The 27619-nt window shown below is 40.3% G+C and overlaps 1 protein-coding gene across 1 annotated transcript in view; it reads right to left on the reverse strand.

The window, feature by feature from the left end:
• LOC131255501 (AP-1 complex subunit gamma-2-like) overlaps positions 1-27619 on the reverse strand; it is a 101910-nt gene that overhangs the window by 29859 nt on the left and 44432 nt on the right. Inside the window, exons 7-9 of the mRNA XM_058256242.1 lie at positions 27390-27480; positions 15600-15763; positions 2041-2095 (exon numbers count right to left, since the gene is read on the reverse strand). Coding sequence (XP_058112225.1) covers positions 2041-2095; positions 15600-15763; positions 27390-27480 — 310 coding nt within the window. The remainder of the gene's footprint in view (positions 1-2040; positions 2096-15599; positions 15764-27389; positions 27481-27619) is intronic.

Here is a 27619-nt window from a genome sequence, read left to right on the forward strand (position 1 = left end):
ATATACCAAGATTGTATAATTTTGAGGGTTGTAATATCCAATCCTAACTGTAATTGACACATTCAATAATGTAGAACATAAAAATGGTTGGATCAGATTAGTATCCAATAGATGCCCGAGTAAATATAGATAGATGTAAAGCTTATGGACCCCACATACTTTTATCAAACTTTAATTAAAATACAAAGATATAGATAAGTTTTTGGGTTAAGGAAACTAGGGCTGTGGCACATGCTTTGTACATAGAGAGAGGAAGGAAGAGAGAGATCGGGATAGGGAAAGTAGGCAGCTAGAGAATCTTGGAGAGAGAAAGTAGATGCTAGATGCCATTTTGAAATGACAAAAACAACCTCAGTTGATGACTCACATTTTTAATGCCCCAAATAATCCCCAAATAATCCGACCTAAATTGAAAATCCCACTTACCTACTTTCAAATTTTAAGGTTAAGGGCCAGTTTGGATTGACGTATAAGGGTGTATTGTATTGTATCCAACTACTGCTCATGTATACGTTCGATCAATTTCAGAATACATCCACATCAACAAGCCATAAATCAATGTTTGGATAGGAGGAATTGTTCGGGCAAGTATATGTATTCTTCATCTAATCAATGTTTGGATACAACATATTAGGGCTGTGTATTGTATATACGTATAATATTAAGGATACTTGTACGACAATGGCTATTTTCAACAGCTGCTAGAGTAGAGTTGATTCTAAGGGGCTATGTGGGTCCCTCAATGACGTCCGCGAGCCATCCACGCCGTCCATCTATTTTAGTTGTCAGATTTTGTTTCGATTAGGGCCAAATAGCCAATCGATGCCGTCCGATCAGAATTTTGGGACACATAGTATCCAACATCAGAAACCTTTTCATTTTTGTGAGGTGATCCAATTCCAACCGTGCATCTACAAGTTGTGGGACCCACCATAATCTGGCCCACTGTCTTTATCCGTACAATCTCTAGGAAAAAAAAAAAAGACAGAATATAGGGGGATAAATAAAGAAAAATTGTTTTAAAAAATAGAGAAAAAATAACAACTTGTTAAAGCCAGAACATGTGATCGGATCGTCGATCCGATCTGAAAGTCACTCGAATACTCCGTTCAAAGATAGGCAGACCTAGAAAGGGAATAGGGATTTCACAGATAAGGGTGTATACACAGACCATATATACCCCATCAACAAAGGGCCTCTTACACTCCAAGAGGGCCATGCAACTTATAACCTGAATCGGCTCATGGTTTCAGGATAGATGCATATCGCAGTATGATCGGGAAGGCAGATATTCGTACCTAAATGATCGGCTTTCCTACGTCCGATCTGGTGGACGATTTCTCGATTTGCCCCGATCCAACGTGGTAAGAAGTGTATTTTCCAACTATATTATGAAAGTCAGACCTTCAGAAGCGAACCTTCTTTGCTGAATGGCCACATGCAGAAGGTGGGAGATGATCTAAGGTGATGCTGGAGTAGGAATTTTCGGTTGTCCTCAGATAGAAAACCCCCTGCAACAGACGCAGCCTCTATCGCACGTGAATACAATATCTTGAATAGGTTGTACTGCAAGAAGCAGAGCTGTCTGACAATACACTACCGTCATTTGAATTTTTTGATGAAATGATGTATTCGCGCGCATGGTACTCCACGGATCTCAACTCCAAATCAAACATTGTATAATGTATTTTAACCCGTTTAATACAATACAATTCAATCGGGACGGTCAATACAAACGGGCCCTAAGGATTCTCCTAAAAATTAATTGCATAGGCAAATCATCCAAAACTACTGGCATTATATACAGAGATTTATATTCATGATGAATTAGCATGTTTTTCTTTACGACCTATCACGGATTCCCTGCAATAAAAGTATTTTTAAAGAAAATGCCAAAAGAAACAAGATAGAATCTTACATGCAAATCTAACAATAGACTATCTAATAAAATTATGAATTCGTTAAGAGGCGTTTTCTAAGAAAAAACCTAAAATCAGGAGATAGATCTTGTCATTCTTGTGCGATGGCAACATTGCCTACCTCAGAGAGAACCTTGAGCATCTGGTCAATATACCATAACTTATCAGGGGAAAACCTGCACAAAGATGAGAATCCCTGAAATAGATCAATAGACATCCATAAAGAAATTGCAAATGTTCAACAGGATGTGTTTCATCATGTATTATTTGTAACTGGATGCTTGATAAAAACAAACTAAAATACAGCCATGATCAGTTTTCTATTCTTGTTGACAAAAGTTTTAAAAAGAAATGAAGTGAAGAAATTAGTCCTCAAGAAATGTTTTTCGAGTGCAAAATTATTATTAAAAGAGAAACGCTACAATTTTAAATGAAAAGGAGCAGATGTTGCAATATCGTCACCCCTCAAATTGCCCTGGAGATCCCTCAACAAGCAAGAAAGAACCGTCCAATTACATCCCATACAAAATTTAAACCAAAAGTCAGATCAAACAGCATGCCCTTCGCTCTCTAAAAGACCCCTCCTGTTAAAGTCTCAATTATTTCTATCCTTCTAAAGCAACCAGAGACACCTGAGGAACACTAACCCACAACATTGCATGCCTTCTCTTGCCCCTGATGTCCAATTTCCTGACTGAAATAGCAGATCAACATATTTAAGGACCACCCATGTCAGGTCAAATAAGGTGAAATCTACCGCCACAGACCAATGCGAAGCACTGGATGAACAGTTGATCAACAGTTTCAGCTTCCCTCAAATGCATATGGCACCCATTTGTAATAATCAGGTTCATTCTTTTTAACCCCTCTCCCATCCACCCACCAACCGAAAGCCACAACCTTAGGCAGTCCAAGATAAGACCAAACTTTTGCAGTGGGAGCATCCACTCTATCCCCCAATCCCAAACTTAGAGCATTATAATAAGGCATAATCGGGAACTTGTTGTACTTGTGGAAGGACCAAATCCACCTATCACAAGAGAAATAAGGCCTAACGTCCTAAGATAACCTAGCATTCTGGTAACCTTAATCTCCTCATCTCTAAAATTCCTGTGACCAAACTGAAGAGTGTGAGGCCGTAGCCTCCTTTGGACAGCGCAACTTCATAAAGCAAGGAAAATCATCCTCAATGCCGAACCAGCGGTCCTCCCAAAACTCATACCAAGAACCATCCCCGATCTAACAGACCTGGGTCCTCAGTTTTGCTCCACTCTTCAAACACCCAATGCATGATAATTTGGTGAGGCCTTAGTAAACCATCCTCCCTCCCTTACACCGTATTTGCATACTATAATATGCCTCCATGGGCTTTCTTGATTGCTCCCAAATCTCCACAACCATTTTCCAACCAAGGCTTGATTCATTATGTCCAATTTTTTATTCCTGCTCCGGGTTGAGCCTAAGGGATGCTTCTCACCATTTCCCCTCTGCAGAAATTCCTTTGCAATGATTCAAACCTCTTAAGCACACTAATAGGACATTGCAACAGGAACATTCAGTAGATAAGAAACTTTTGTTATCTAGAACTAATAACGATGAGAAATAGCGTCTTATATTCCCGGAAATTTTTAGCTGGATACATGGACATAGGTATTCCTTGGTTGGATTCTCAAATGCTTTTTCCTCGGTTTGATTGCACATGCGATCCCCATGTCACACATGTAGTCTAGTGGGCCAAATTCAGTTCTTATGTGATTTGATTTGGTTTCTGGGTCAAAACATGTGTTGGGTTAAGTCTTAGCCCATTGGCTGATGTACTACATTGATTTAAAGGGCAAAGGGCATACTTGTAATTTTACATTAATTAGTGAAGCCCTAATCTAATAAAAAATAGATTTGGGTGCATGTGAGGCCTCTTGCAGTCCCCCCTCTTTCTCCTCTTCGTTTCTCTCATTTCTCTTCTCTCTCTCTCTCCATGTTTAAGAACATGGTATCAAAGCATCGTTGATCAAATACCTTGTCTAATCTCCATTTTTCTCCTGCTTCTTCATCTCTCTTCTTCTTCTTGCGGTGGAACCCTAATGTATTTGGGGCTGATCTAACCTAAATCCATTCCTCATTGTACAACCACTTAGTGAGTGGTAAAATCATGTTCCGTGAAGCTGTACAAGGCCCAATTTCATATTCTACCACTATGATGGGCCAAAGTGGGCTATCATGCATCTATAGTCAGATTTACAATCAGATTTAAAGAAAATGGTCAGCTTTGAAGACAATAGTTGTGTGTGGAAGTTGTTGATGGCCAAGATTGTAGATCAAGTGTAGGAGTGAAAGACATGAAGCAAGTAATGTTTCCGATTGATTGTTTTCATGGATATATGTCATCCTAAAGTGCGGGTTTGGTAATATTAAGTTGAAAAGTTCTTCCCTTGTGTGTTCATTTTCTTTATTTCTCTGAATATGGATGTCAAGAATGAAACCCAGAGTAATCTCTCATCTCCATCCAAGTCAATGAATCTGCAAATCACATTGACTAAACCTAACGGAGCAAATTACCTACAGTGGACCACATCTGTAGAAATTTTTCCTGCAGGTAAGAGAGTTAAGTATTTGACTTCCCCAAAGTCTACGAAAGACCTGACAGAATATGCCGATTGGGTGACAGAAGATGCGCAGGTTAGAGAGTTGTTGTAGAATAGTATGGAATGTAATCTTCTTCAAGACAACGAAAGAAATGTGGAAAAACATAAGGAAGATGTATTCGGATAAGAAGAACTTGTACGTATGAGTTCCTCCCGAATTTTTGCTCTCCAACAGGGAGATAATAGTGTGGGAGAATATTATTCAACCTTGAGAGATATGCGGGAAGAACTAAATGTGTACCAACCATTGTGGACAAATTATGAAACCATGCAACGGCATGCTAAATTTCTCTGGTTTTCATCCTGATTCCATCTACCATAAAGGCATTTGTCCAAGTTCAGTGTATGGCTAATATAAATACGCAAAGTTCATCCTCATTTGATCAGTTCGCATTTGTCTCTACATACGGTAGAAGAGATGAGGGAAGACGAGGTGGATGTGGTAATGGACTGTTTGTTGGTACGGATTCTGAGGGAGGTTGTTTTGGAGGAAGGAATAGATGGGGCGGTCATGGCACAGATTTTGGTGATGGCCAAAGTCATGGTCATGGTAATCAGCAGTATATTCATTATGATCTCAATAACCACACAACTGATATATGTTGGGAGCTTGTTGGTTACCGAGCTTGGGCAAACGAGGTTTGCTCTTTGGAAGATGGTTTTGAGGGTTATATCTCCAAGCTTGTCTCCACCCATCCTGAGCCGAGTATTTCAGGTGCAAAATTACACTGTCAAGGAAGAGTGTGCCATGCTTCTAAAAGATCACTCACTCATGCCTCATCCTCCTCAACTACATTGCTCAATCAGGTATAATTTTTCTGAGAGTGTTACTTGGCATATTGACTGTGGAGCTTCTGATCATATGACCGGTAAGCACAGCATGTTGTCCCAGCTAGTCCAGTCTTTGTCTATTTCCTTTGAAACATTAGTGGAGAGTACTTCAACCCGTGTCTCTAGGGTAGGTATTGCTTGTCCTACCCCAACTCTTTCATTATCGTCAGTACTATATATTCCTAAATTTTCATTGAGTTTATTATCAGTGAGCAAACTAATCAAATCCTTAAATTGTTCTGCCAAATTCTATCATTCCTATTGTGAATTTACGGATCTAAAGACTGGGAGGATAATTGGTGGAGGACATGAAGTGAATGGACTCTTTTACCACAACAATGGAATAATTGGACTCTTAAGTAATTTAAAGAGTCGTGTCTCATCATTGTCGTATGTGTCTGGCTAGAGTGTGAAGCTTGGGAATTAAGCAAGCATCATAAAGTGTCATTTCTTCCACGTGTAGATAAAAGAAGTGATAAACCTTTCTATTTGATACATTCTGATGTTTGGGATCCAATTCATATTACTAATTTATCTAATTTCAAATGTTTTGTTACCTATATGGATAATTGCCTAGAATGACATGGTTATACTAAAAGACGGATCATTTTGAAGTTTTCTCTTATTTTCAGGAATATCATATGCAAGTACATACTAAATTAGATGTTAAAAATAAAAAAAAATAAAAAAATAAAAAAGTGTGTATTCTTACATTCAAACAATGTCGAGGGAATATGTATCTCATGACTTTAACTCATATCTCCTATGTCCTATCCCATGGCATTACTGACCAAACTTGATGTGCACACACACCACAATAAAATGGAGAAGAAAAACATAAGAATCGACATTTACTTGAGGCCACTAGGCCATTGTTGTTAAATGTGAAGGTTCCAAAAACATTTTACAATGGCACAATTCTGACTACATGCTATTTAATAAATCAAATGCCTTCATCAGTCCTAGATGGAAAATATACTCTCTTTATCTTATGTCCTCCAAGTCAAACATTTTCAATTTCTCCTAAGGGAATTGGTTGTGTGTGTCTCGTACATCATTTTGACCATATTCCTAACAAATTTGAACCAAAAATTGTGACATGCATTTTTCTTGAGGATTCTTGTACCTAACAAGGATTTAAAATAAATAAATAATTTTTTTATAAAAAAAATGTTATATAATAGGATTACTCATAAACGTTATATGTTAGACAATGTTACATTCTTTAAACATACTCCATATTTTTCTGAGGGAAGACAGTCATCGCAATTTGAAGAAGGCTTTACTACTCTACCCATTCTGCCAAACAACACTTCATTCATGGAAGATGTTCCTGTATAACGTGTAGATCTGCCTCTGTAGGTCTAATCTAGACTTTCCAAGACAGGAGATGGAGTACATACAAACGTGTCCTTTATCAATGCTTCTACCCCATCAAAAAATCATTCCTTTTGAGTCCTCACAGGTACCGTCAAATGAAGGTGACTTGCCCATCGCTTTGGGTTTACGTTCTTACACTTAACATCATATATCACATTTGTTTCTTTTCCTGGTTTATCCCCTTAATTTCAAATTTTTGCTTTGTCTTTGTTGTCCATGTTTGTTCCTCACCCTTTCCAGGAAGCTCTCAACGATGATGGGTGGAGACGTGCTATGGAAGAAGAGATGGTTGTACTCTATCAAAATCAAACTTGGACATTAGTTGAGCTACCTGCGGGAAAGCGTGCAATTGGAAATAAATGGGTGTATGTGGTGAAGTATAACCCCGATGGCTCAATGGATCAATTAAAAGCTTGATTAGTTGCAAAGGGTATTCTCAAACCATAGGAGTTGACTACCTAGAGACTTGTCCTAAATAAATAAATAACCATTGGAGTTGACTACCTAGAGACTTTTTATCCTGTGGCCAAACTTCACTCTGTACATGTTGTTATCTTTGTTGCCGCAAATCTGAATTAACCGCCATATCAAACTTGATGTAAAGAATGTCTATCTTCATGGAGATCTTATTAAATAAGTATATATGGAGCAACCACCTGGCTTTGTTGCTCTAGGGGAGTCCGACAAAGTATGCGACCTTAATAAGTCAATCTATGGCTTAAAAACAATCTCCCTGAGCTTGGTTCAACAAATTCAGTAATGTGGTATTTGAGTTTGGGATGAAGCATAGCTAGGCTGGCCACTCTGTCTTTGTAAGACAAAGTGAAGCTTCTATGTATTGACAAGTTGGTTATGTACGTGGATGATATCATCATCACCGGTAGTGACATACATGTATTGACAAGTTGAAAGTTTTTACAACAATGCTTTTATGCAAAGGATTTAGGTCGCCTTTTATCCTTGTTGGGTATTGAGGTGACAAGGTCGAAGGTGGGCATTAACTTGTCATAACAAAAGTATGTGATGGATTTACTCGAAGAGATATGCCCTCTTGGAACCAAGCCCACCGAAACTCCCATCGACACAAATCAGAAGCTGAGTATGGATCAAGGGAAGCTATTTGATGATCCAAGAAGATATCATCCTCTTGTTAGAAATCTTATCTACATAAAGATTATATGGCCAGATATCACTTATTCAGTTAGTGTGGTCAGTAAATTCATGCAGGCTTCTCATATTCCTCATATGGAGGTTGTGCTTTTCATCTGTAGATATTTAGAGGGCGCTCTTAGTTGTGAAATTTTCTACAAGCAAAATGACCATCTCTAGGTAGAAGGGTATTCTTAGAACCATAGGCTGATGTACTACAAGTCACCAATGACTTAAAAGGGTGAAGGGCATCCTTGAAATTTTACATTAATTAGTGAAGCCCTAATGCAATAAAGAATCGAGGTGGAGGCATGTTAAGGCTATTGCAGTCCCCTCTCTTTCTCCTCTTGGTTTCTCTCATTTCTCTCCTCTTATTACATGTTAACAACAACAACAAATTTTTAAATTAACAAGCATATTCACTGCCCTCCTCATCCCTCACTCACATTGCACATATTTTTTTATGACCTGCCTTTTTCCGAAGTTGGTCTATTATGAGCATTTGTGTTTTGCAAATTATATTCATAATAGGATTTTCATGATTGCTTCACAAAAGTTAAATGTCCCGCTGCCCACCTTACATCAATCCCTATCACTTTTGAAATGACTACCTTCCAAAGGATGTCTTGGATATTTAAATGAAAAAAAAAAAAATTAAAAATAAAAAAAAAATAAATAATCTCTAATATCAAAATTTTAAAAGAGGAAGAGAGAGAAAGTTAATGATATTCCAGTAGAGTATGATGGGTCATGTGGCTGAGACCTCTTAGTTTACATGTGGTACATATACCTCGATGTTTATGGCACAACTATGCCAAAGGAGTCATGTATCATATAATTATTACTCTTAGAAAAAGAAAACATGTTGAAGAAGTATGATGCAGGACAAGAAAATTTAAATGTGATATGCGAGATTCCAGGCTTTAGATCATCTAGTTCAGAAACAATCACACAAAATTCCACATCCCACATAACGTCAAGCACTCAACAAAGGGAATCTATGCGGGTCCAGGCCTACACATGCAAAGGCTAGATCAATTAAAATTATAGACAAAACAATGCTCAAAGGAGAGTAAATTCAGCCGCACATGCACAGAAATATTTCTCCAATCCAAGGTATTCACAGATTCAATTCGGGGAACCCTAGGGTTAAAGAAAAGGGATAGAAATTGGGAATTTAGGACGATCTAGGGTTAGGGTTAGGGAAATCAGGTGAGAGAGGAGTGAAAGAGAGGAGAGAGAGAACCTGTAACCAGCCCGCGTGTGTGGACAACAGGTTGGGCCTGACGCACGTGTGCTAATGGCTGGCCGCACGTGTGTGGGGCCCACAAACCTAAAAATCGCCCTCTTGGGTCTGGTCGGCTAGGGCTGAGCTTCAAAACCTCCAAGTTTCAAGTCGATCCGATGTACGGTCCGGGCGTAGTGCTCCGCCGAAGTCTCAGCCCTCTTGCAGGGCCAGATTCTAGAATTCTGCTGAAGAGAGGAAAATTGCTGCAATAAAGGACAGATTTGTAACGCAGATGATTGTGGGAGATGAGAAGGGTGGATGGTAGAAGATGAGAGCGAATTGGGATAGATGTGGCTTCGCACCACGGTAGTTAGCCCTTCGAAGAAGGGAGGGCTTCGCACCCAATTAGGTTTTCATAACTCGGAAAGGAGCAGGAAAACGCAGTAATTTTATTAATCTTCATTTAGAAAAAAGCCTACAAGGGGTACTTATTTATAAGAAAACCCTATACCCCTAAAACTCGCGCCATGTGCACAACCTATTACTTAGCGATGAAGTAAATACAAATAATAACTAATCAAAATAATCTAAACCGTCCATGATATTCTAAATAACATTAATAAGCAAAACCTAAAATGTAAGACTAATCAGACTAGTAGGCCACGATCATGAGAACCCATGATGGGCTTTATTTGACTATCGGGCCCACTTCAACAAACCAAAACTCAGTTTTCTAACTAGGGGGTCCTCCCTGGACGTCATCATCGATTCAGATCGACGGTGGGGCCCTCCTTGCGTACATTCGTAGGGGAGGGGGGCGGCGTGTGTGTGCGTGTGCGTGTGATATCCCCATCAACTTTCCCCGACTGCAAAGATTTCGCCACTGGCGAAACAAAACTCCTAAACCGCTCCAAGATGTCAGGATCAAATCTCTGAAGCTCCTCCTCAGTGAGTCACATGTTGTCTGAAGCTGGGCGTGACTTCCATTTAACTAGGTAATTCTGAAACCCACCGTCCGACGTTGAAACTACTGATAGTCCAGACTATCCTTTATCTCCTCTCTGGGTGTGAGAAGGGTAGGTATGGGAGGTAGAGGCTGGGAAGATGGGTCGGGAGGGAGCCATGAATTAAGGAAAAGGTTTAGAGAATCAGGATGATTAGGTGACAGGCCTGACAATGCATCAGTGGTCCCCTGAAATGCAACTAGATCCTCTATATTGAATGTGGGACTAATTCCCATGGAAGGTGGAAGATCTACTGCATACGCGTTGAGACTGTTTCGTTTTATAATTTTGAATGGTCCAGCGCTATGCGCGTATAATTTATGAACGGCTCCCTGAGGGTACCACTCTAGCCTGATGCGGACCATCACAGTCCCTTACATTGAATTCCTTGAAACGTTTGTGTTGGTCTGCAGAAAGTGAGTAATGTTCATTACTAGTCATGATCTTCTGCCTGATTTCTTGATGTCATGAATGAATGTGATGCGCAAAAGACTCTGCAAACTCTAGCGGCCTATGGGACAATAACATAAGGACAAGATCAATTGGTTTCCTAGGTTTATAACCAGTAGCGACTTCAAAAGGACTTAAACCTGTGGACGTATCAACAAAACTATTAAAGGCAAACTCGGCTATAGGTAGTATGGTGTCCCACGTCCTGGTGTGTTGTACAACCCTCATAGGGGGAAACTCATCCGGTAGATCATCAAGAAAGATATCACAAAACTCATCCACTACCGAAATGGCCTCAGTGGGTAACTCCACACTAGCCTCTGGTGCACTCTCTCTAGCCACAAGGCCGTACATGTCGTATCACTCAAAAAGGTAGCCTATGTCTGCCAACCAATCTTGAAAAACTTTAAGGTCCAAGTGGTCATCAAACGTGGGGACATCTACTCTAACTCCTCTGAGAAGTTGTGCATCGAGGTCATAGTGGTCTTGATGTACCTCACGGGGTAGGTGCACGGGTGCGCACCCATAACTGATTCCTTAGCCACCTCCATTCCTTGGTTTATCCTTCTGACCACTTGCCTGAGATTGGGGATCTTCCCCAATAGTGGGGTTTGCCCTGGCAGAGGTCTCTAGTTGGGTAATGCACACATCAAGGAGCTCAAAGCGTTGGTCCATACGTTGTTCCAAGCGCTTACCCAAAGACTCAACCTGCTGAATCAACTTGTTCACCGATTCTTGCAATTGCTCCATGTTAGTGTAGGGTGCAAGCCAAAACAACAACCCATACGTGTGGGCATACAACTGTTAACTCAACTTAAGAACCTTCTACTACGACTATATGCGACTAAATGGGACTAAATGATCCTATGAGACTCTATATGAGGAAAACTACACAACGCTACCAAAATTCAGCAATATAGTTGTCAAAATATAAGGTTTTTTTTTTTTTTAAAGCAACCTAGTTTCTAAAAATGAAAAAGGAAAGTTTCTCAAAAAAATTAGGAAAGTTTCTAAAAAAACAAATTAGGAAAGTTTCTAAAAAAAGCAACCTAGTTTCTAAAAATGAAAAAGAAAAGTTTCTAAAAACAAATTAGGAAAGTTTCTAAAAAGGCAACCTAGTTTCTAAAAAAAGAAAAAGGAAAGTTTCTAAAAATAGAAAGCAAGTTTCTAAAAAAGAAAAAGGAAAGTAAACTAGTTTCTAAAAAAGAAGAAGGAAAGGAAATTAGTTTCTAAAAACAGATTAAGAAAGTTTCTAAAAAAATAGTTTCTAAAACAGAAAAGGAAAGTTTCTAAACCTAGAAATAGAAAGCTAAGTTAATTTCTAAAATAATTCAAATAAGGGGATAACAGAAAATTTCAGCAGCTTATGTCGGGGTTTATGGACCTCTAAACAACCATATATGATGAGAATTGATGCGTAGTGGACATAAACAACTAAACCCTAAACATGTAATGCATTCCCCTATAAGAACCCTAAGCTCTGATACCAAATTTGATGTAGGACATGAAAATTTAAATGTGATATGCGACCAAGCTTACTAGTTCAGAAACAATCACACAAAATTCCACATCCCACATAACGTCAAGCACTCAACAAGGGGAATCTATGCGGGTCCAGGCCTACACATGCTAGGGCTGGATCAATTAAAATTATAGACCAAATAATGCTCAAAGAAGAGTAAATTCATCCACACATGGACAGAAATATTTCCCCAATCCAAGGGATTCATAGGTTCAATTCGGGGAACCCTAGGGTTAAAGAAAAGGAATAGAAATTAGAGATTTAGGACAATCTAGGGTTAAGGTTAGGGAAATCAGGTGAGAAAGGAGTGAAAGAGAGGAGAGAGAGAGAGAGAGAGAGAGAGAGAACTTGTAACCAGCCCGCGCGTGTGGACAGCAGGTTGGGCTTGACGCAAGTGCGCTGATGGCTGGCCGCATGTGTGTGGGACCCACAAAACCAAAAATCACCCTCTTGGGTCTGGTCGGCCAGGGATGAGCTTCAAAACCTCTAAGTTTCAAGTCGATCCGATGTACGGTCTGGGCGTGGTGCTCTGCCGAAGTTTTAGCCCTCCTGCAGGGCCAAATTCTGAAATTCTGCTGAAGAGAGGAAAATTGCTACAATAAAGGACAGATTTGTAGCGCAGATGATTGTGGGAGATGAGAAGGGTGGATGGTAGAAGATGGGAGCGAATCGGGATAGATGTGGCTTCGCACCACGATAGTTAACCCTTCGAAGAAGGGAGGGCTTCTCACCGAATTAGGTTTTCATAACTCGGAAAAGAGCAGGAAAACGAAGCAATTTTATTAATCTTCATTTAGAAAAAAGCCTACAAGGGGTGCTTATTTATAAGAAAACCTCATACCCCTAAAACTCGCACCATGTGTACAACCTATTACTTGGCGATGAAGTAAACACAAATAATAACTAATCAAAGCAATCTACACCGTCCATAATACTCTAAATAACATTAATAAGCAAAACCTAAAAGATGAGACTAATCAGACTAGTGGGCCACGATCATGAGAACCCAGATGGGTTTTATTTAACTATCGTGCCCACTCCAACAAACCAAAAATTAGTGTTTTAACTATGGGGCCCTCCATGGACGTCGTCATCGATCTAGATCGACGATGGGGCCCTCCTCCTTGCGTACGTGCGTAGGGGGGCGGCGTGCGTGTGCATGTGCACGTGATGTCCCCATCAAAGTATCCCATGCTCTAATAGAACGAGTCCTATCCATCATTCATTTTTATATAAAATATTTTTTTAAGTAAATTTTCAAAGCCTCTAATAATCTTTCGTACTGCTTGGTTAATCCAACATTTTACCAATGTCGGATTCTAACACATATCTCAACTAATCAGGGTCCGCTACAAGAATCATTTTCTGCCATTTTTGGATTCATGTTGGAACTCATGGAATAAGCTTGACACCAGCTGCCAACCTGACATAACCCTCCTTTATTGAGGCTTGGGACTAGCAATAACAATACAAAGCTACCACAAGCACAATGCAAAAGACAGTTACATAGGTTGATTACAATCAAGCACTATCTAATAGCCCATTCATAAGTTGATTATAATCATCAAGATGATTACAATCAACAAGTTTCATATCGGTGCAAATGCAACACAGATTTTACTTCATCAATCTATATTTTATGCAATCCTATTAAGGAATGTACAAAGACACCCAATCCAAAGAGGGAAGACGCATGGGTATTGCAGAAAGTGATAGGGATTGATTTCAAAGGTGGGCAAGAAAGATGTCAAATGACTAAACACTTTAGAGGCTGTCTTGCCATGAAAGTTCAAAGGTATGTTTTCATTTCAAGGGCCTGTTTGGGCGGTGGGATTAGAAGGGATTAGGTGGGATGGGATTCAAAAAACATAATTATTACCCATGGCAGGGATTGTCCCCTGTTGCCATGGGATAAGATTAATGCCATGCTTTGTTGATAATATGGTGGTACATTGAATGGATATACCCACCGTCATTTGAAATTAATGAGAATAACACACGTGTTATATCTAAACCGTTCATTTGTTTTGTAACCTCATTTTATGGCATGGGCCTAAAAATGAGGTAGATCCAAAACTTATGTGGCCCGAAAGAAGTTTTCAACGGTAAGTATTCAATCCCCGTTGCTTTCTATGGTGGGGTCCACTTGAGCTTTAGATTTACCTGATTTTTTGGCCCATGCTCTAAAATAATCTCAATAAATGGGTGGACGGTGTGGATATAGCCCACACATCATGGTGGGACCTACACAATTTGCTAACATTAAGTGAAATTGGCACAAGACCCAATGCAAATTCCATTTAATGTAATTCCAAGCTTTTCCAGTCTTCCCAAACATAGAGTGGAATTGGCACAGGACCAGATGAATCCCATCCCACCTAATCCCTTCTAATCCCACCGCCCAAACAGGCCCCAAAGGTATTGCAGAAAAAAATAGAAAAAATGTTTTCATTTCAAAGGTATTGCAGAAAAAATAGAAAAAAAAAAATGGCCTAAAATCAGGAAACAAAGGTAGAAACCTTTCAATTGAATTAGGTTACAACTTAATAGAGCTTCAATAAATGATTGTGGAAGTTAGTAACATATGTCAAATGACTAAACACTTCTAAAATGTTTCCATCAGAGGAGGATTACTGGCGCAAGAAAGATCTCCTATAAATGCTTTTGAAAGGGAGTTATAGTCAAGAAGACTTTCTATGAAGGAATACGTAGTTCTTTGTAATGTTTCTTTTGTAGAGGCTGTCTTGCCATATGAAAGTTCCAGGATATTTTTTTCCAGAAAGGTGTTTTTCTTTTCAAAGTTTTGGATTAAGTACTATCTTGACTGCTTGCATAGACAGGCAATTGCTTTTCTTCCCACATGATCTTTGATCGGATGGAGCTCATGCGGGAAGAATGTTTCATCATCAGAAAAATACTGTAATTCAGGCCAAACAATATCTGCTGGGTCAAGTCCTGGTTTGACACCAATCAAGAACCACTTTCCAGTCACATCAATAAACAAATTACGGCAATAAGGCTATAGCCCTTCATGAGCATTTAAGTTCTTTTGTAAGGTTTCATGCTAAGGCCCCCACCATTAACAGCGTTTTAAAGCAGGACCGAACCATATCCACCAACCAAAATGAGCTGGGTAGCTAAACAACCCCCATTCTGGGAAAGAGATTGTTCAAACTGCAGATTAAATGGTCCAACAACCCAGGTCAGGCAGTTCGTCCATCAACTGGTAAACCCTTTATTTATTGATTTTATACATCTATGATGTCGTTTTGATGTCATGGATCAGACAACTGGACCAGAGGTTGGACCAGATTGGACCTATAAACAATTTATAAGTTTGTGTGTGTGTGTGTGTGTGTGTGTTTGCCAAAGAAGATAATATTATGCATCTATAGAACCCTATAAACAATTCATAAGTAATTCCGTTGAGGGGAAAAAATGACAATTTTACAAAGCACGGAAGTTTTCACTTACTTTTCAACAATGGAGCAAATTTTTTCGGTAAGATCCCCCTTGAAATCTGGATCGCTTACTTCCAGATATTCAATAAGTTCTTTTGTCAAAGGCTTCACATTGCTGTCATTCACTAGAAGGAAAACAAGCTCAAGGGCCCTTTTCCTAATCGAAGCATCTGAATCCTGAAGGTGCAGAAGCAAAGAAAAAATAAGCTTCAAACTAAGTTGGAAAGTTTTGGAAACAAACTTTAAATTCATAGTTAATAAGATTTGGTCCTAGTCATAACCTAGTACAACAAGGATATGAAGAGGGCAATCCATAAAGGTAATTAACAATGCATAAGACCTCTGTTGTAACTGTAAAAGGTGTTACATGTCACTAACGCTGCAAACAAAATCAACAAAAGTGAAACCATTTCAGCAAATCTATATATTCACTACAGTTCACAACTCAGCAAAATATGATATGCTGATGAAATGTCAGCAGAAAACAGTGGCAACGCCCATTTCAGAAAAAGATAGTAAAACTAACGAGGTACACAGAAAAATAGTAAAGCCTCACTAGCAAATGCGAAGCAAGAAAAAGAATACAAAAAAGGCAAAAGATTTACATCCCAAGAACTGACTTTACAAGGTTAGAATCAACATTTGGACAAGCTGACCATTCAAAAATTAAAACTTTAATGTACAGCACTATAGCATCGATAGTCCTTGAAGAATCCCGCAACCATTGCCTATTCTGCTTGCCCCATATGGCCCAGCAAACTGCCAGCAAAATCAAATTCCAAATCGGCCTAATCTTCTTGCTAACTCCACCACTGTTCAAGGCCCAAAGGAGGTCCAAAGCTGACCATGGCATGACCCACGACATTTCAAAGATGGACAGAAAAAAAGCCCATACATTGGCGCTGAATGGGCAGGAAATAAAGATATGGTCAACAGATTCAGGACCTCAATCAGATAGGCAGCACATGTTAGGAATAGGCATTCCTGCTTTTGAAGGTTGTCAATAGTCAGCACCTTATTCCTTCGAACCAGCCACATAAACGCAGTGACCTTGTGAGGTGCACAATAAGACCAGAAATTATAGCTGTGATCCCCGACATCGGAAGATGTTCCTGCACAAAGAAGCTTGTAAAAGGAAGAGATAGAAAATCTCCCCGAACTGTGGATGGACCACACCAAGGAGTCGACCCCACCTGGGGAAATTACTAGCTGAAGCCGGGTCATGAGTGATTGAAGTTACTCAAACTCACTATCCATTAGGGACCTTCGACAAGGAGGCAACCAACAAAACAACAAACCTGAATGGGAGAAGCAATCTGCCACTTTTAGATCTTTCGTCAGCGGGATACTCACCAAGTTAAGGAAATCAAATTTGCAAATATTGACCTCCATGCCAAGTATCCTTCCAAAACTTAATTCTAGCACTGTCGCCTAAATAAAACGAGACATCTTCCCTAAATTTCCTTCTCAACACCTTTATATATCTCCAAATGTAAGAAGACCTGTCAAGGGAGGACTCCTTAGTCTCCCATCCCCCTTCATTCAAGCCGGACTTAGAGGCAATGATTCCATGCCAAAATCTCCCTTCCTAAGTCCCAAACTCCATAACCATTCACCCATAAGAGCTTGATTCATAGTCCGCAACAAGCGAACCCCTCCATCTTGAGAGAGCGGCTTATACACCTCTTCCCATCTCAACAGGTGGAACTTGAAGCCATCTTCCGACCCCTCCCATAGGAAGTCCCTTCTCAACTTATCCAATCTATCCATCACAGACTTGGGGCAATTAAATAAAGACGAAGTACAATGGCATATTGGATGGGGTTGTTTTAATGAGGATCAATCTGCCACCCAAGGATAGGTAACAGCTCTTCCACTTGGACAGCCACCTTTCCACCCTCTCTAAGACCTTGTCCCAAAGATGCCTTGCGGGCTTCCCAATGCAAAGAGGAAGGCCCAGATAGGTGGAAGGGAAGGAACCCACTTTACAACCAAACACCGAGGCCAACCTGTTTAACTCCCCATCCTCAATATTGATTCCCACATTTCAACTTTCACAATATTCATCTTTAGGCCCGAATTTGCCTCAAAACATGCAACAATTTTACAGAGATTATCTACCATGGCAGGAACAGCAACACAAACGATGATAGTATCGTCCGCAAACTGGAGGTGTGAGACTCAAATAGATTGTGAGACTCAAATAGATGAAGGGACCACCTTGAAGCCGCTGATAAGGTTAGATTCTTGACCATTGGCAAGTAACCGGCTAAGGCTTCAGCTACAACCATGAAGAGGTAGGGACAAAGGGGGTCTCCTTGGTGAAGCCCCCTAGACGGCTAGAAGAAACCTTAGGACAGCCACTCACAAGCACCAAGAATGATGGCAATAAAACACATCTTTAGATCCACCTTCTCCATTTTCCCCCACATCCCAATCAAAGTAGCGTGTAATTGAGAAAGTTGCAATCAACATGGTCATAGGCTTTCTCGACATCCAGCTTGCAAACTAACACCAGCTTTTTCTCTTTGAATCTAGAATCAATACCTCATATGTTCAATAAGAGTGAAACCCAGGATTTGCCTTCTTTACATAAATGCCCCTTGAGTTGTCGAAACAACATAGCCCAACACATCACGAAAACGCGTAGCAAGGATCTTGGCCAAGATTTTATACAGGCTCCCAATAAGACAAATTGGCTAGAAATCTTTTAAACCTTCTGCCCCTTCAATTTTAGGAATAATTTCTATGAAAGATTGACGCAGGACAACCCTAATTATGATGCATGCTCATGGAGATAATTAAACAGCGGAAATAAAAGGAATAAATGATCTAAAATTCTAACAATAATCATCATAACTGAGAAAATCATAAAGGAAACATGCAATGGAGCGGGCCATCACTACAACCATGGAGTATGGAACTCAATTACTACTTAGGTTGGATCCGGCGAGGGATGAGACCTCCCGATCTTGCATGGTCACACCCAATCGATCAATGAAGATCACTAGTCCGAAGAACCAAGAAGTTTCTCGGATTAGGGATTTGAGAATTTGGGGATTTAGGGTTTAAATCGGTTCTCAAGATTTTGATCGAAGAGGAATTAACCAAAACAAAAAAAAAAAATAGAAGAAAGAAAGTTATTACCTTGAGGAAGTTGGAGGGGCACAAGAAGAAATTAGAAGAAGAAGATCAAGGGGAGAGAAGAAGCACCATTAGAGAGAAGAGAGGAAGGAGGCAACCAAAGGGTTTGCTTTTCATTCATCAATAGTTGAAATTCGTGTTTAGGGCTTTACCCCACTTAAATAAGCACATAAAGACATAAAATTACTAAAATACACCTAGGATAAGCAAATAAAGATATAAGATTACTAAAAGACCGCTAACTAAGTCAAAAAACGTGCAAATAACATAAGTATGGGAAAGTTTGGGCGCTCGGTCCTCTTTCTCCAATCTTCCTTCACATGTGTCTTCCCTAAGTGGGGTCTTCTATATGTCCAATCACATGTGAAAGGTCTTTAGCTCCTCAATATTCGCCTATCCACAAGGACGGCACTTGTGGTTGGCGCTTTCTTCGTTGGTACACCTTGAATGCACCTGTGTCCGCATCAATTCCCCTCGGGTGAGAAAAACTCGACCCCGACGAGTTGAAACTTTTGTAACGCTCAAGTAGATCTGGATCAATACCCTGCAATGCGTCGCCCGACAGCCACGTAGATTCAGACGATGGTTTGTTCTTCCACTTGACAAGATACCTTTGGAAACCCCCATCTCTCGTGGATACTATCTCGTCATCCAAGATTTCCTCAATTGTTTCTTTATGGGTAATGGGTGGAGGAGGGGGTGGAAGGGGTTGGGTAGCAAACTCAGAAAAAGGTCATGAAAGGGATGATGTATCAACAATGGGAGTATGGGCACGGACTAGATCTTCCACATTAAAAGTTGGATTAATGCTCATTTCAGATGGAAGGTCAACCCGATACGCGTTGGACCCAACCTTTTGTAATATCTTGAATGGTCCAGCACTACGCGCTTGTAATTTCTTTGCAGATCCTTGAGAGAATCGCTCTGGCCTTATTCGCACCATTACATAGTCTCCTTCTTGAAATTCTTGCACTCTACGATGAGAATCAGCTAAAACTTTATAATCATCATTCCTCTTATTTAACCGCTGTCTAATATGTGTATGCAAATCATGAATATGGCGTGCGAATGCATCGGCTGACTCAGAAGACCTTTGGGTAACAGACATAGGTAAGAGATCTATGGGCATTCTAGGTTTATAACCACTTACAATTTCAAAAGGACTCAACCCTGTAGATCTATTAACTGACCCATTATAAGCAAGTTCAGCAGTTGGTAAAATTAGGTCCCAAGTCTTAACATGTTCACCCACTAGACAACGTAGAAGATTTCCAAGGCTACGGTTTACCACTTCAGTTTGACCATCTGTTTGTGGGTGGTAAGCAGTAGAAAATTGCAAATGAGTTCCCATAATGTGCCACAGTGTCTTCCAAAAATAGCTAGTAAATCGAACATCACGATCAGACACTATGGTTTTAGGTAACCCATGGAGACGCACCACACCATCAAAAAAGATACGAGCAACATGAGACGCATCTGACGTCTTCGAACATGGGAGGAAATGCGCCATTTTAGAAAAACGGTCCACAACGACAAAAACGGAATCGTGCTTTTTTTATAGTCTTGGGAAGCCCGAGCACGAAGTCCATACTAATGTCCTACCACGGAGCATGTGACACTGGCAATGGCGTGTACAACCCAGTATTTTGCTTTCTTTACTTTGCCAGCTGACATGTTCGACACTGCCCTAAAACTTTGGCTACGTCTCGCTTGAGGCTTGGCCAATAGAAACGATCTTCCACGAGGGCAATGGTCTTATCACGACCAAAATGGCCAGCTATCCCTCCTGAATGAAGCTCCCAGATGAGGAATTCACGAAGGGACATGCGGGGAATACAAAGTCTGTCTCCCTTGAAAAGAAAGCCATCTTTAAGAACATATCCACCCATAATATGCTGGTCACTAGAGAGCGACGTGTAAGTACCCCCAAAATCAGGACATATGGGGTATTCATCTTTCAGTTGCTCAAATCCGACTACCTCTACACTCAAAGAGTTGAGCAACGCCACTCTCCTACTAAGGGCATCCGCTGGTTTGTTTTCAACCCCGGCCTTGTGTTTCAAAACAAACGAATATTCCTGAAGAAACGCTACCCACTTGGCATGCCTTGGGTTGAGTTTTTTCTGAGAATGCAAATATCTCAAAGCCTCATGGTCAGAAAACAAAACGAATTCTTGCGGTAGGAGGTAGTGTCGCCAATGTCTCAGGGATTGCACTACCGCATAAAATTCTTTGTCGTAAGTGGAGTATTTTTGTTTTGCCTCATTCAGCTTTCTCACCGAAATAGGCCACCGGGTGTCCTTCTTGACTCAACACTCCACCTATACCGACACCAGACGCATCGCACGCTACTACAAAGATTGTAGAAAAGTCAGGTAGACGCATGACAGAGCTTCCACTATCTTGCCCTTAATTTCTTTAAAAGCATTGACGGCGGCTTTAGACCACACGAACTCTCCCTTTTTCATGCACTCGGTAATGGGAGCCATGATCGTGCTAAAACCCCTAATGAACCGACGATAAAAAGTTGCTAGGCCGTGAAAACTTCGCAACTCATGAATGTACCTTGGTTAAGGCCACTCAACTATGGCCCTGACTTTTTAAGAGTCTGCTATCATCCCTTCAGATGACAATATAAATCCAAAGAACACAACTTGGTTAGACATGAATGCACATTTCTTAAGATTAGCGTACAACTTTTCCTTCCTAAGGACACTACAGACCTTCTTTAAATGTTCAAGGTGTGATTCCTTAGTGATACTATAAATAAGAATATCGTCAAAGTACACCACTAGGAATTTTTCCATGAACGGCCTCAAAGCTTGGGTCATCACCCGCATGAAAGTACTGGGTGCGTTAGTCAAGCCGAAGGGCATGACCAACCACTCATACAACCCATCTTTCGTCTTAACCGCCGTCTTCCACTCATCTCCGGGGCGTATACGACTTTGGTGATATCCACTCTTGAGGTCTATCTTAGAGAATATAGTGGACCTGGCCATCATGTCAAGCATATCATCAAGTCTAGGTATAGGGAACCTATACTTGACAGTAATTTTGTTTATGGCACGCCTATCCACACACATGCGCCACGTGCCGTCTTTCTTTGGCGTCAACAATGCAGGCACGGCACACGGGCTCATACTCTCTTGGATGAAACCCTTTTGCAGAAGCTCATCAACTTGCTTCTTCAACTCTGCATGCGCTGCAGGGTTCATCCTGTGGTGAGGAAGGTTCGGTAGAGTAGACCCCGGACAAGATCAATGGCATGCCGTATGTCCCTCATAGGTGGCAACTCATTCGGTAAGTCTTCGGGAAATACATCACCGTATTCCTTCAGGACCGAGGTCACCTCACAGGCAACTCTGATGGAACCTCAGGTGTAATTTCTCTAGCCACAAGGGCATACACCATAGAATCCTCCTTAGCCTCTTTTTCCTCTCTTGCTCTGATTATATTTAAAGACTTAGGTTTGGATTTACCCATTTATCTAGGCTAACTTGACTACTCATAATTCTTCTTTCATAGAGTATTCACAGGTGTCATGGGATTAAGTTTGATCTTATTTACCATTATACATAAAAGTACACGCATTCGAACGGCCAAAGATCGTGACATCATTATCGAATAGCCACGGTCTACCTAGGATAACATGTCCCACATCCATAGGTAAAACATCACACCACAGGGACTCTTTGTATGACCCAAACTCGATGGGGACTAGACATTGCTGGGTGACAGGTAGGGATGTCTTGTCAGCCCAAGAAACTTTATATGGGTCTGGATGAGGTGTGGATTTCAGTTTTAAGCGATCTAAGGTGCTAGTGGAAATCACATTCTGACAACTTCTACTGTCCACTATCACCTTACAATTCTTTTCACCACACTTGGCAATAGTGTAGAAGATAGTGCTTCGACGCCAATCAACACTACTTCTAGACTGAGCTAACATACGCCTGACTACTGCAAGCGTTGCTTCTCCATCCACTTCTTCATCAGTAAGTCCTCCTTCAGGGTGATACTCTTCAACTTCATAATCACCCTGGTCATCTCCACCCTCGTGGGACTTGCCTATAACTAAGGCTCACCCACGGCTATTTGTAGGACACGAATAGAAATGTGTCCAAGGTTGCCACACTCATAACACCGCAATTGGCTCATTTTACTAGGACCGGCACCAAGAACCCCATTGCCCATTTCCACCCAAGGCCAAGGCGGAATGGTCGCTGTGCCCTAGGTTGATTACCAATATTAGGTCTAGTTCCTTGGGAACTAGATCTAGTATTGGAGTCTCGGGACTCAAAACAACGAACGACAGGAGCCTTCAGATATTGCTCTAACTCCTGCACGACTTGATATGCTTCATCTAAGTCCGTTAAGGGCCGAGTAATAAGCTCGCGCTGAAGATCCGCACAAAGGCTTGTCTTGAAACGCGAGAGCGTTACTAGAGGGTCTTCTCGGATATCACATTGCATCACATACTCTTCAAATTTAGCGATGCAGTCAGCGGCAGACATTGACCCTTGGCGTAAGGATTGCCATTGGTCAAGGAGCTTCTAACGGTATTAGAGAGGAAGGTACTTCTCCTTCAACTTCTCTTTCATCTCATACCAATGTGTGATAGGGGCTCTACCAACTCTCTCTATCCTACGCTCGGTGTTGGTCCAGAAGAGCTTTGCTTGACCCACAAGCTTCATCTTAGCAAACCGCATTTGATGGTTTTCCGACATGCCATACCACTCAAAGTAGTGGTTCATGTCAGCAACCCAGTCAAGGAACGCCTTGGGATCCAAGCGCCCATCAAAACTCGGGGCCTCAACTCTCACACTCTTCATCGCACGCTCATCTGGATCATAGCGGTCTTGATGACCACATGTGGCTCGTGCCTCTTGCACTACACCACGACCGTTACCACGATCTCTATCCTCACTACCACCACGTGTGACAGCACGTTCTTCAATGATTCCTTCCACTTGGGAGTGCGCATCTTCCCCTATAGCGGGGTTTTCCTTTTGGGACGCCTCTAGTTGCTCCACCTTAGTCATGGTGGTGGTAATTTGGTTCTCAAGGCGGGCAAACTCACGCCTTTGACTCGCTTCTAGGGCGGTTATCTTTTGTATCAATTGAGCAAGTTGCTCAGATAACTGCTCGTTATTCATGGTAGGTTGAAGTCCGAAACCTCTACCTCTTCTCGTGGGCATACAATGAAGACTTGAACCAAACTCTACCTAACTAGACTACTAGGTGTTATGACTTTCAAGATGAATGCGATGAATGCAAAACTACTATGAACTGACACAATTAAGTTGAAACAGGAAACAACTCAAATCTGAAAATTTTCCAGATTAGAAACTTTCTAAAATTGGAAAGTTTCGAAAATTGAAAACTTTCTAAACTTGAAACTTTCCCAAGTTAAACCTAAAAATCAAAACCCTAATTTGATAACTCGATCTAGACAAAAACCATGCAAGCCTAGGCTTTGATACCAAATTTGACGCAGGACAACCCTAATTATGATGCATGCTCATGGAGATAATTAAACAGCGGAAATAAAAGGAATAAATGATCTAAAATTCTAACAATAATCATCATAACTGAGAAAATCATAAAGGAAACATGCAATGGAGCGGGCCATCACTACAACCATGGAGTATGGAATTCAATTACTACTTACGTTGGATCCGGCGAGGGATGAGACCTCCCGATCTTGCATGGTCACACCCAATCGATCAATGAAGATCACTAGTCCGAAGAACCAAGAAGTTTCTCGGATTAGGGATTTGAGAATTTGGGGATTTAGGGTTTAAATCGGTTCTCAAGATTTTGATCGAAGAGGAATTAACCAAAACAAAAAAAAAAAATAGAAGAAAGAAAGTTATTACCTTGAGGAAGTTGGAGGGGCACAAGAAGAAATTAGAAGAAGAAGATCAAGGGGAGAGAAGAAGCACCATTAGAGAGAAGAGAGGAAGGAGGCAACCAAAGGGTTTGCTTTTCATTCATCAATAGTTGAAATTCGTGTTTAGGGCTTTACCCCACTTAAATAAGCACATAAAGACATAAAATTACTAAAATACCCCTAGGATAAGCAAATAAAGATATAAGATTACTAAAAGACCGCTAACTAAGTCAAAAAACGTGCAAATAACATAAGTATGGGAAAGTTTGGGCGCTCGGTCCTCTTTCTCCAATCTTCCTTCACATGTGTCTTCCCTAAGTGGGGTCTTCTATATGTCCAATCACATGTGAAAGGTCTTTAGCTCCTCAATATTCGTCTATCCACAAGGACGGCACTTGTGGTTGGCGCTTTCTTCTTTGGTACACCTTGAATGCACCTGTGTCCGCATCAAAGATGCCCCATGATCTGCCAGAATCGGCTCCTCTTTGAAAAATTTTTGATAAAATCCACCACGTCTACCCTAAAACTCTCCAAAAGACTTGGATGAAGGCAAGGGGGAATCCATCCGGCCAGGAGCTTTGTCTATTCCCAGATTTTCAACAGTGTCCTTAATTTGCGATTCCAAACTCAGTCTTTCCGAATAGGCAGCTTAGTCTTCCAAAAGACTATCAAAAGGGAGGTTGTCTAATCTCGACCTACACTAATCTTTAGACCCTGCAACGGCCCGTTACAAGGCCAAAATAAGTTTTTCCAAATGTGTGTGTGTGTCAGTAATGACCGTTACGGCCCGTATCGTAAATGTAACGGTGGTGGCCATTATAGCCACTGTTACCATTATGGAATACCTTGTTTTGCAGCTTTCCTCACTCAATTGACTTCACGGAACAAGCTACTACACACGAAATTTAAATGAAGACCAAGTAAATGCCAAAAAAAAAAAAAATCACTAAAGAGTGATCCAAAAGAAACTTGGGAGAATGACTCTAAATCAAATTCATATGACTAATGTGGGGCTATGTTTCAAATCAAGCTTAGGAGAATGATTGTGAACTAAATACATAACTAATTTGGGACTGTGTTACCTTATTACCTACACATGTACATATGGATGTTGCACTCTTCTACATCTCTTCTACTTAGTAAAAGATGTACCCATGGCATACCATCTCATGCCTAGGTAACATCAACATGGAGTCATTGGTTCATGGGAATTACTGATGACATCATGGTTAAACAGTTAATGTAAGTTCTATTGTGTTAGCTTCACTATGAATTAAACAGACACTCTCACAATGTAATGATGTACATAATTGTCTTTTCCTTTTGGAGATACTAATACTCGTGTGAGAGGACACAAGTCACAATTGGTGATAGTTCACCACCATTTTCTAAATTTGCAGCTCATTCACCACAGAATCAGCGTAGATGCATTGATACAACTCAATCAAGACTGTCTAATCATGCGGCCCATAAGGATGGAGCATAGCACAAAAGTCAAGCTGATTGGATGATCCTAAACATGAAGGTGTAAATTGGTAGCCATCAAATGAAAGGTTAAAGTATAGTGGTCAGTACTCGTATTCAACAAACAGAATCAGATGGTTAAGATTGTCCAATCAGTGTGATTTTTGGGCTTATCCAACATCCACAGTGGTATCAATGATTTGGATGGTAAAGACTGATGTAGATGTATGCCATAAGTTATGTAGTCTATCATTGTAGTCTATACCAACATGAGACATTTGAAATCCTTCTTCAGCACCATCAAAAAAAAAAAAAAAAAAAATTGCATGTCCAGAGAGACATGAATTCAATTCCAAACAGAGACTGCATAGCAATCAAAAGGCAGAAATTTCTTTACTTGTTATAGCGCTGCTTTAACCTCCACAGAAACACTATATTTTGCTTTCTGTTTCTGTCATTCAGTTAGAAGTTTTATTAATGACCCTTAAAGTTTCCTACAAGCATGAAAAGCATAACTCCAAACCTAAATACAACAATGGAGTTATATTTAGACAGGAAGCGGATAGGGGTACAATTGTGCTAGTGAGCAGACACAGAATTTTGAAGATGATTATAAGTTTTTTTTAAACAAGAAAATACAATTGTAGCCACGATAGTCACAAGATTTGGAATGCATGCTTTGTACAGGTATTCTTATAGACTTCTACCAGCTTGAATATTCTGTGCTTTTTTTCATATATTGAACTAATATCAACAAATTATTAAACTCAAGTCTAATGTTTCATAAATATAGTGTTTTAGTAAGAAACCCAAGATAAAGGGTGCATAAAACTGTTGTGAAAGTTGTCCACCAAGACATGACAATCAAGATACCAGGAAAACTCATAGTAGCTACACAACATAAAGGTAATTCAACAATTTCCACTGGCACAACTTCAGATGGGAAAAAAAAAAAAAATGCATCATTGTGGAAAAGAAATGTGGAATTAAAGAAATAAACATACTAATTGTATTGTACATATGCTTCTACATTCTCACCTGATAATAAAATTCCTAAAACACTACAAGGCCTTAAAAGCAGTCTTAAATTAAAATGAAAATAGCTAAAATAAGTTCCTAGTTTTAGAATTGAGTTGTTTGATTTTAGGAAACAGGTTTACTGTTTGTAGGAAGTGGGTGTCCTACTTTGAGGACAATTTCCTGCATCTTTAGGAAAATGGGTTTCCCATATCAGAAACAGGTCACATACCCAAGAAGTAAGAAGACCCAAATACAAGTTCCTGTTAACAATGGGACTACCTTTACGCATTCCAAAATTGTTGCCCGGTGCCTCTGTACTGCTTGAGCATCTACTGCAACAGCCTTCATCAACATGTTCAACGCAACATATCTGACAGTAGAGAATGCTGTGTCAAGAGTCAAGACTCTAACATAATAGAGGATTTCAAACATGATCTTGACTTAAATCTTGTCTATCTCAAAACTTATTCATTGAAGTAAGACAGACCATTATGAAACTACAAGGACCA

The sequence above is a fragment of the Magnolia sinica genome, chromosome 9 (assembly GCF_029962835.1).
Source record: "Magnolia sinica isolate HGM2019 chromosome 9, MsV1, whole genome shotgun sequence".
NCBI classification, from domain to species: Eukaryota; Viridiplantae; Streptophyta; class Magnoliopsida; order Magnoliales; family Magnoliaceae; genus Magnolia; species Magnolia sinica.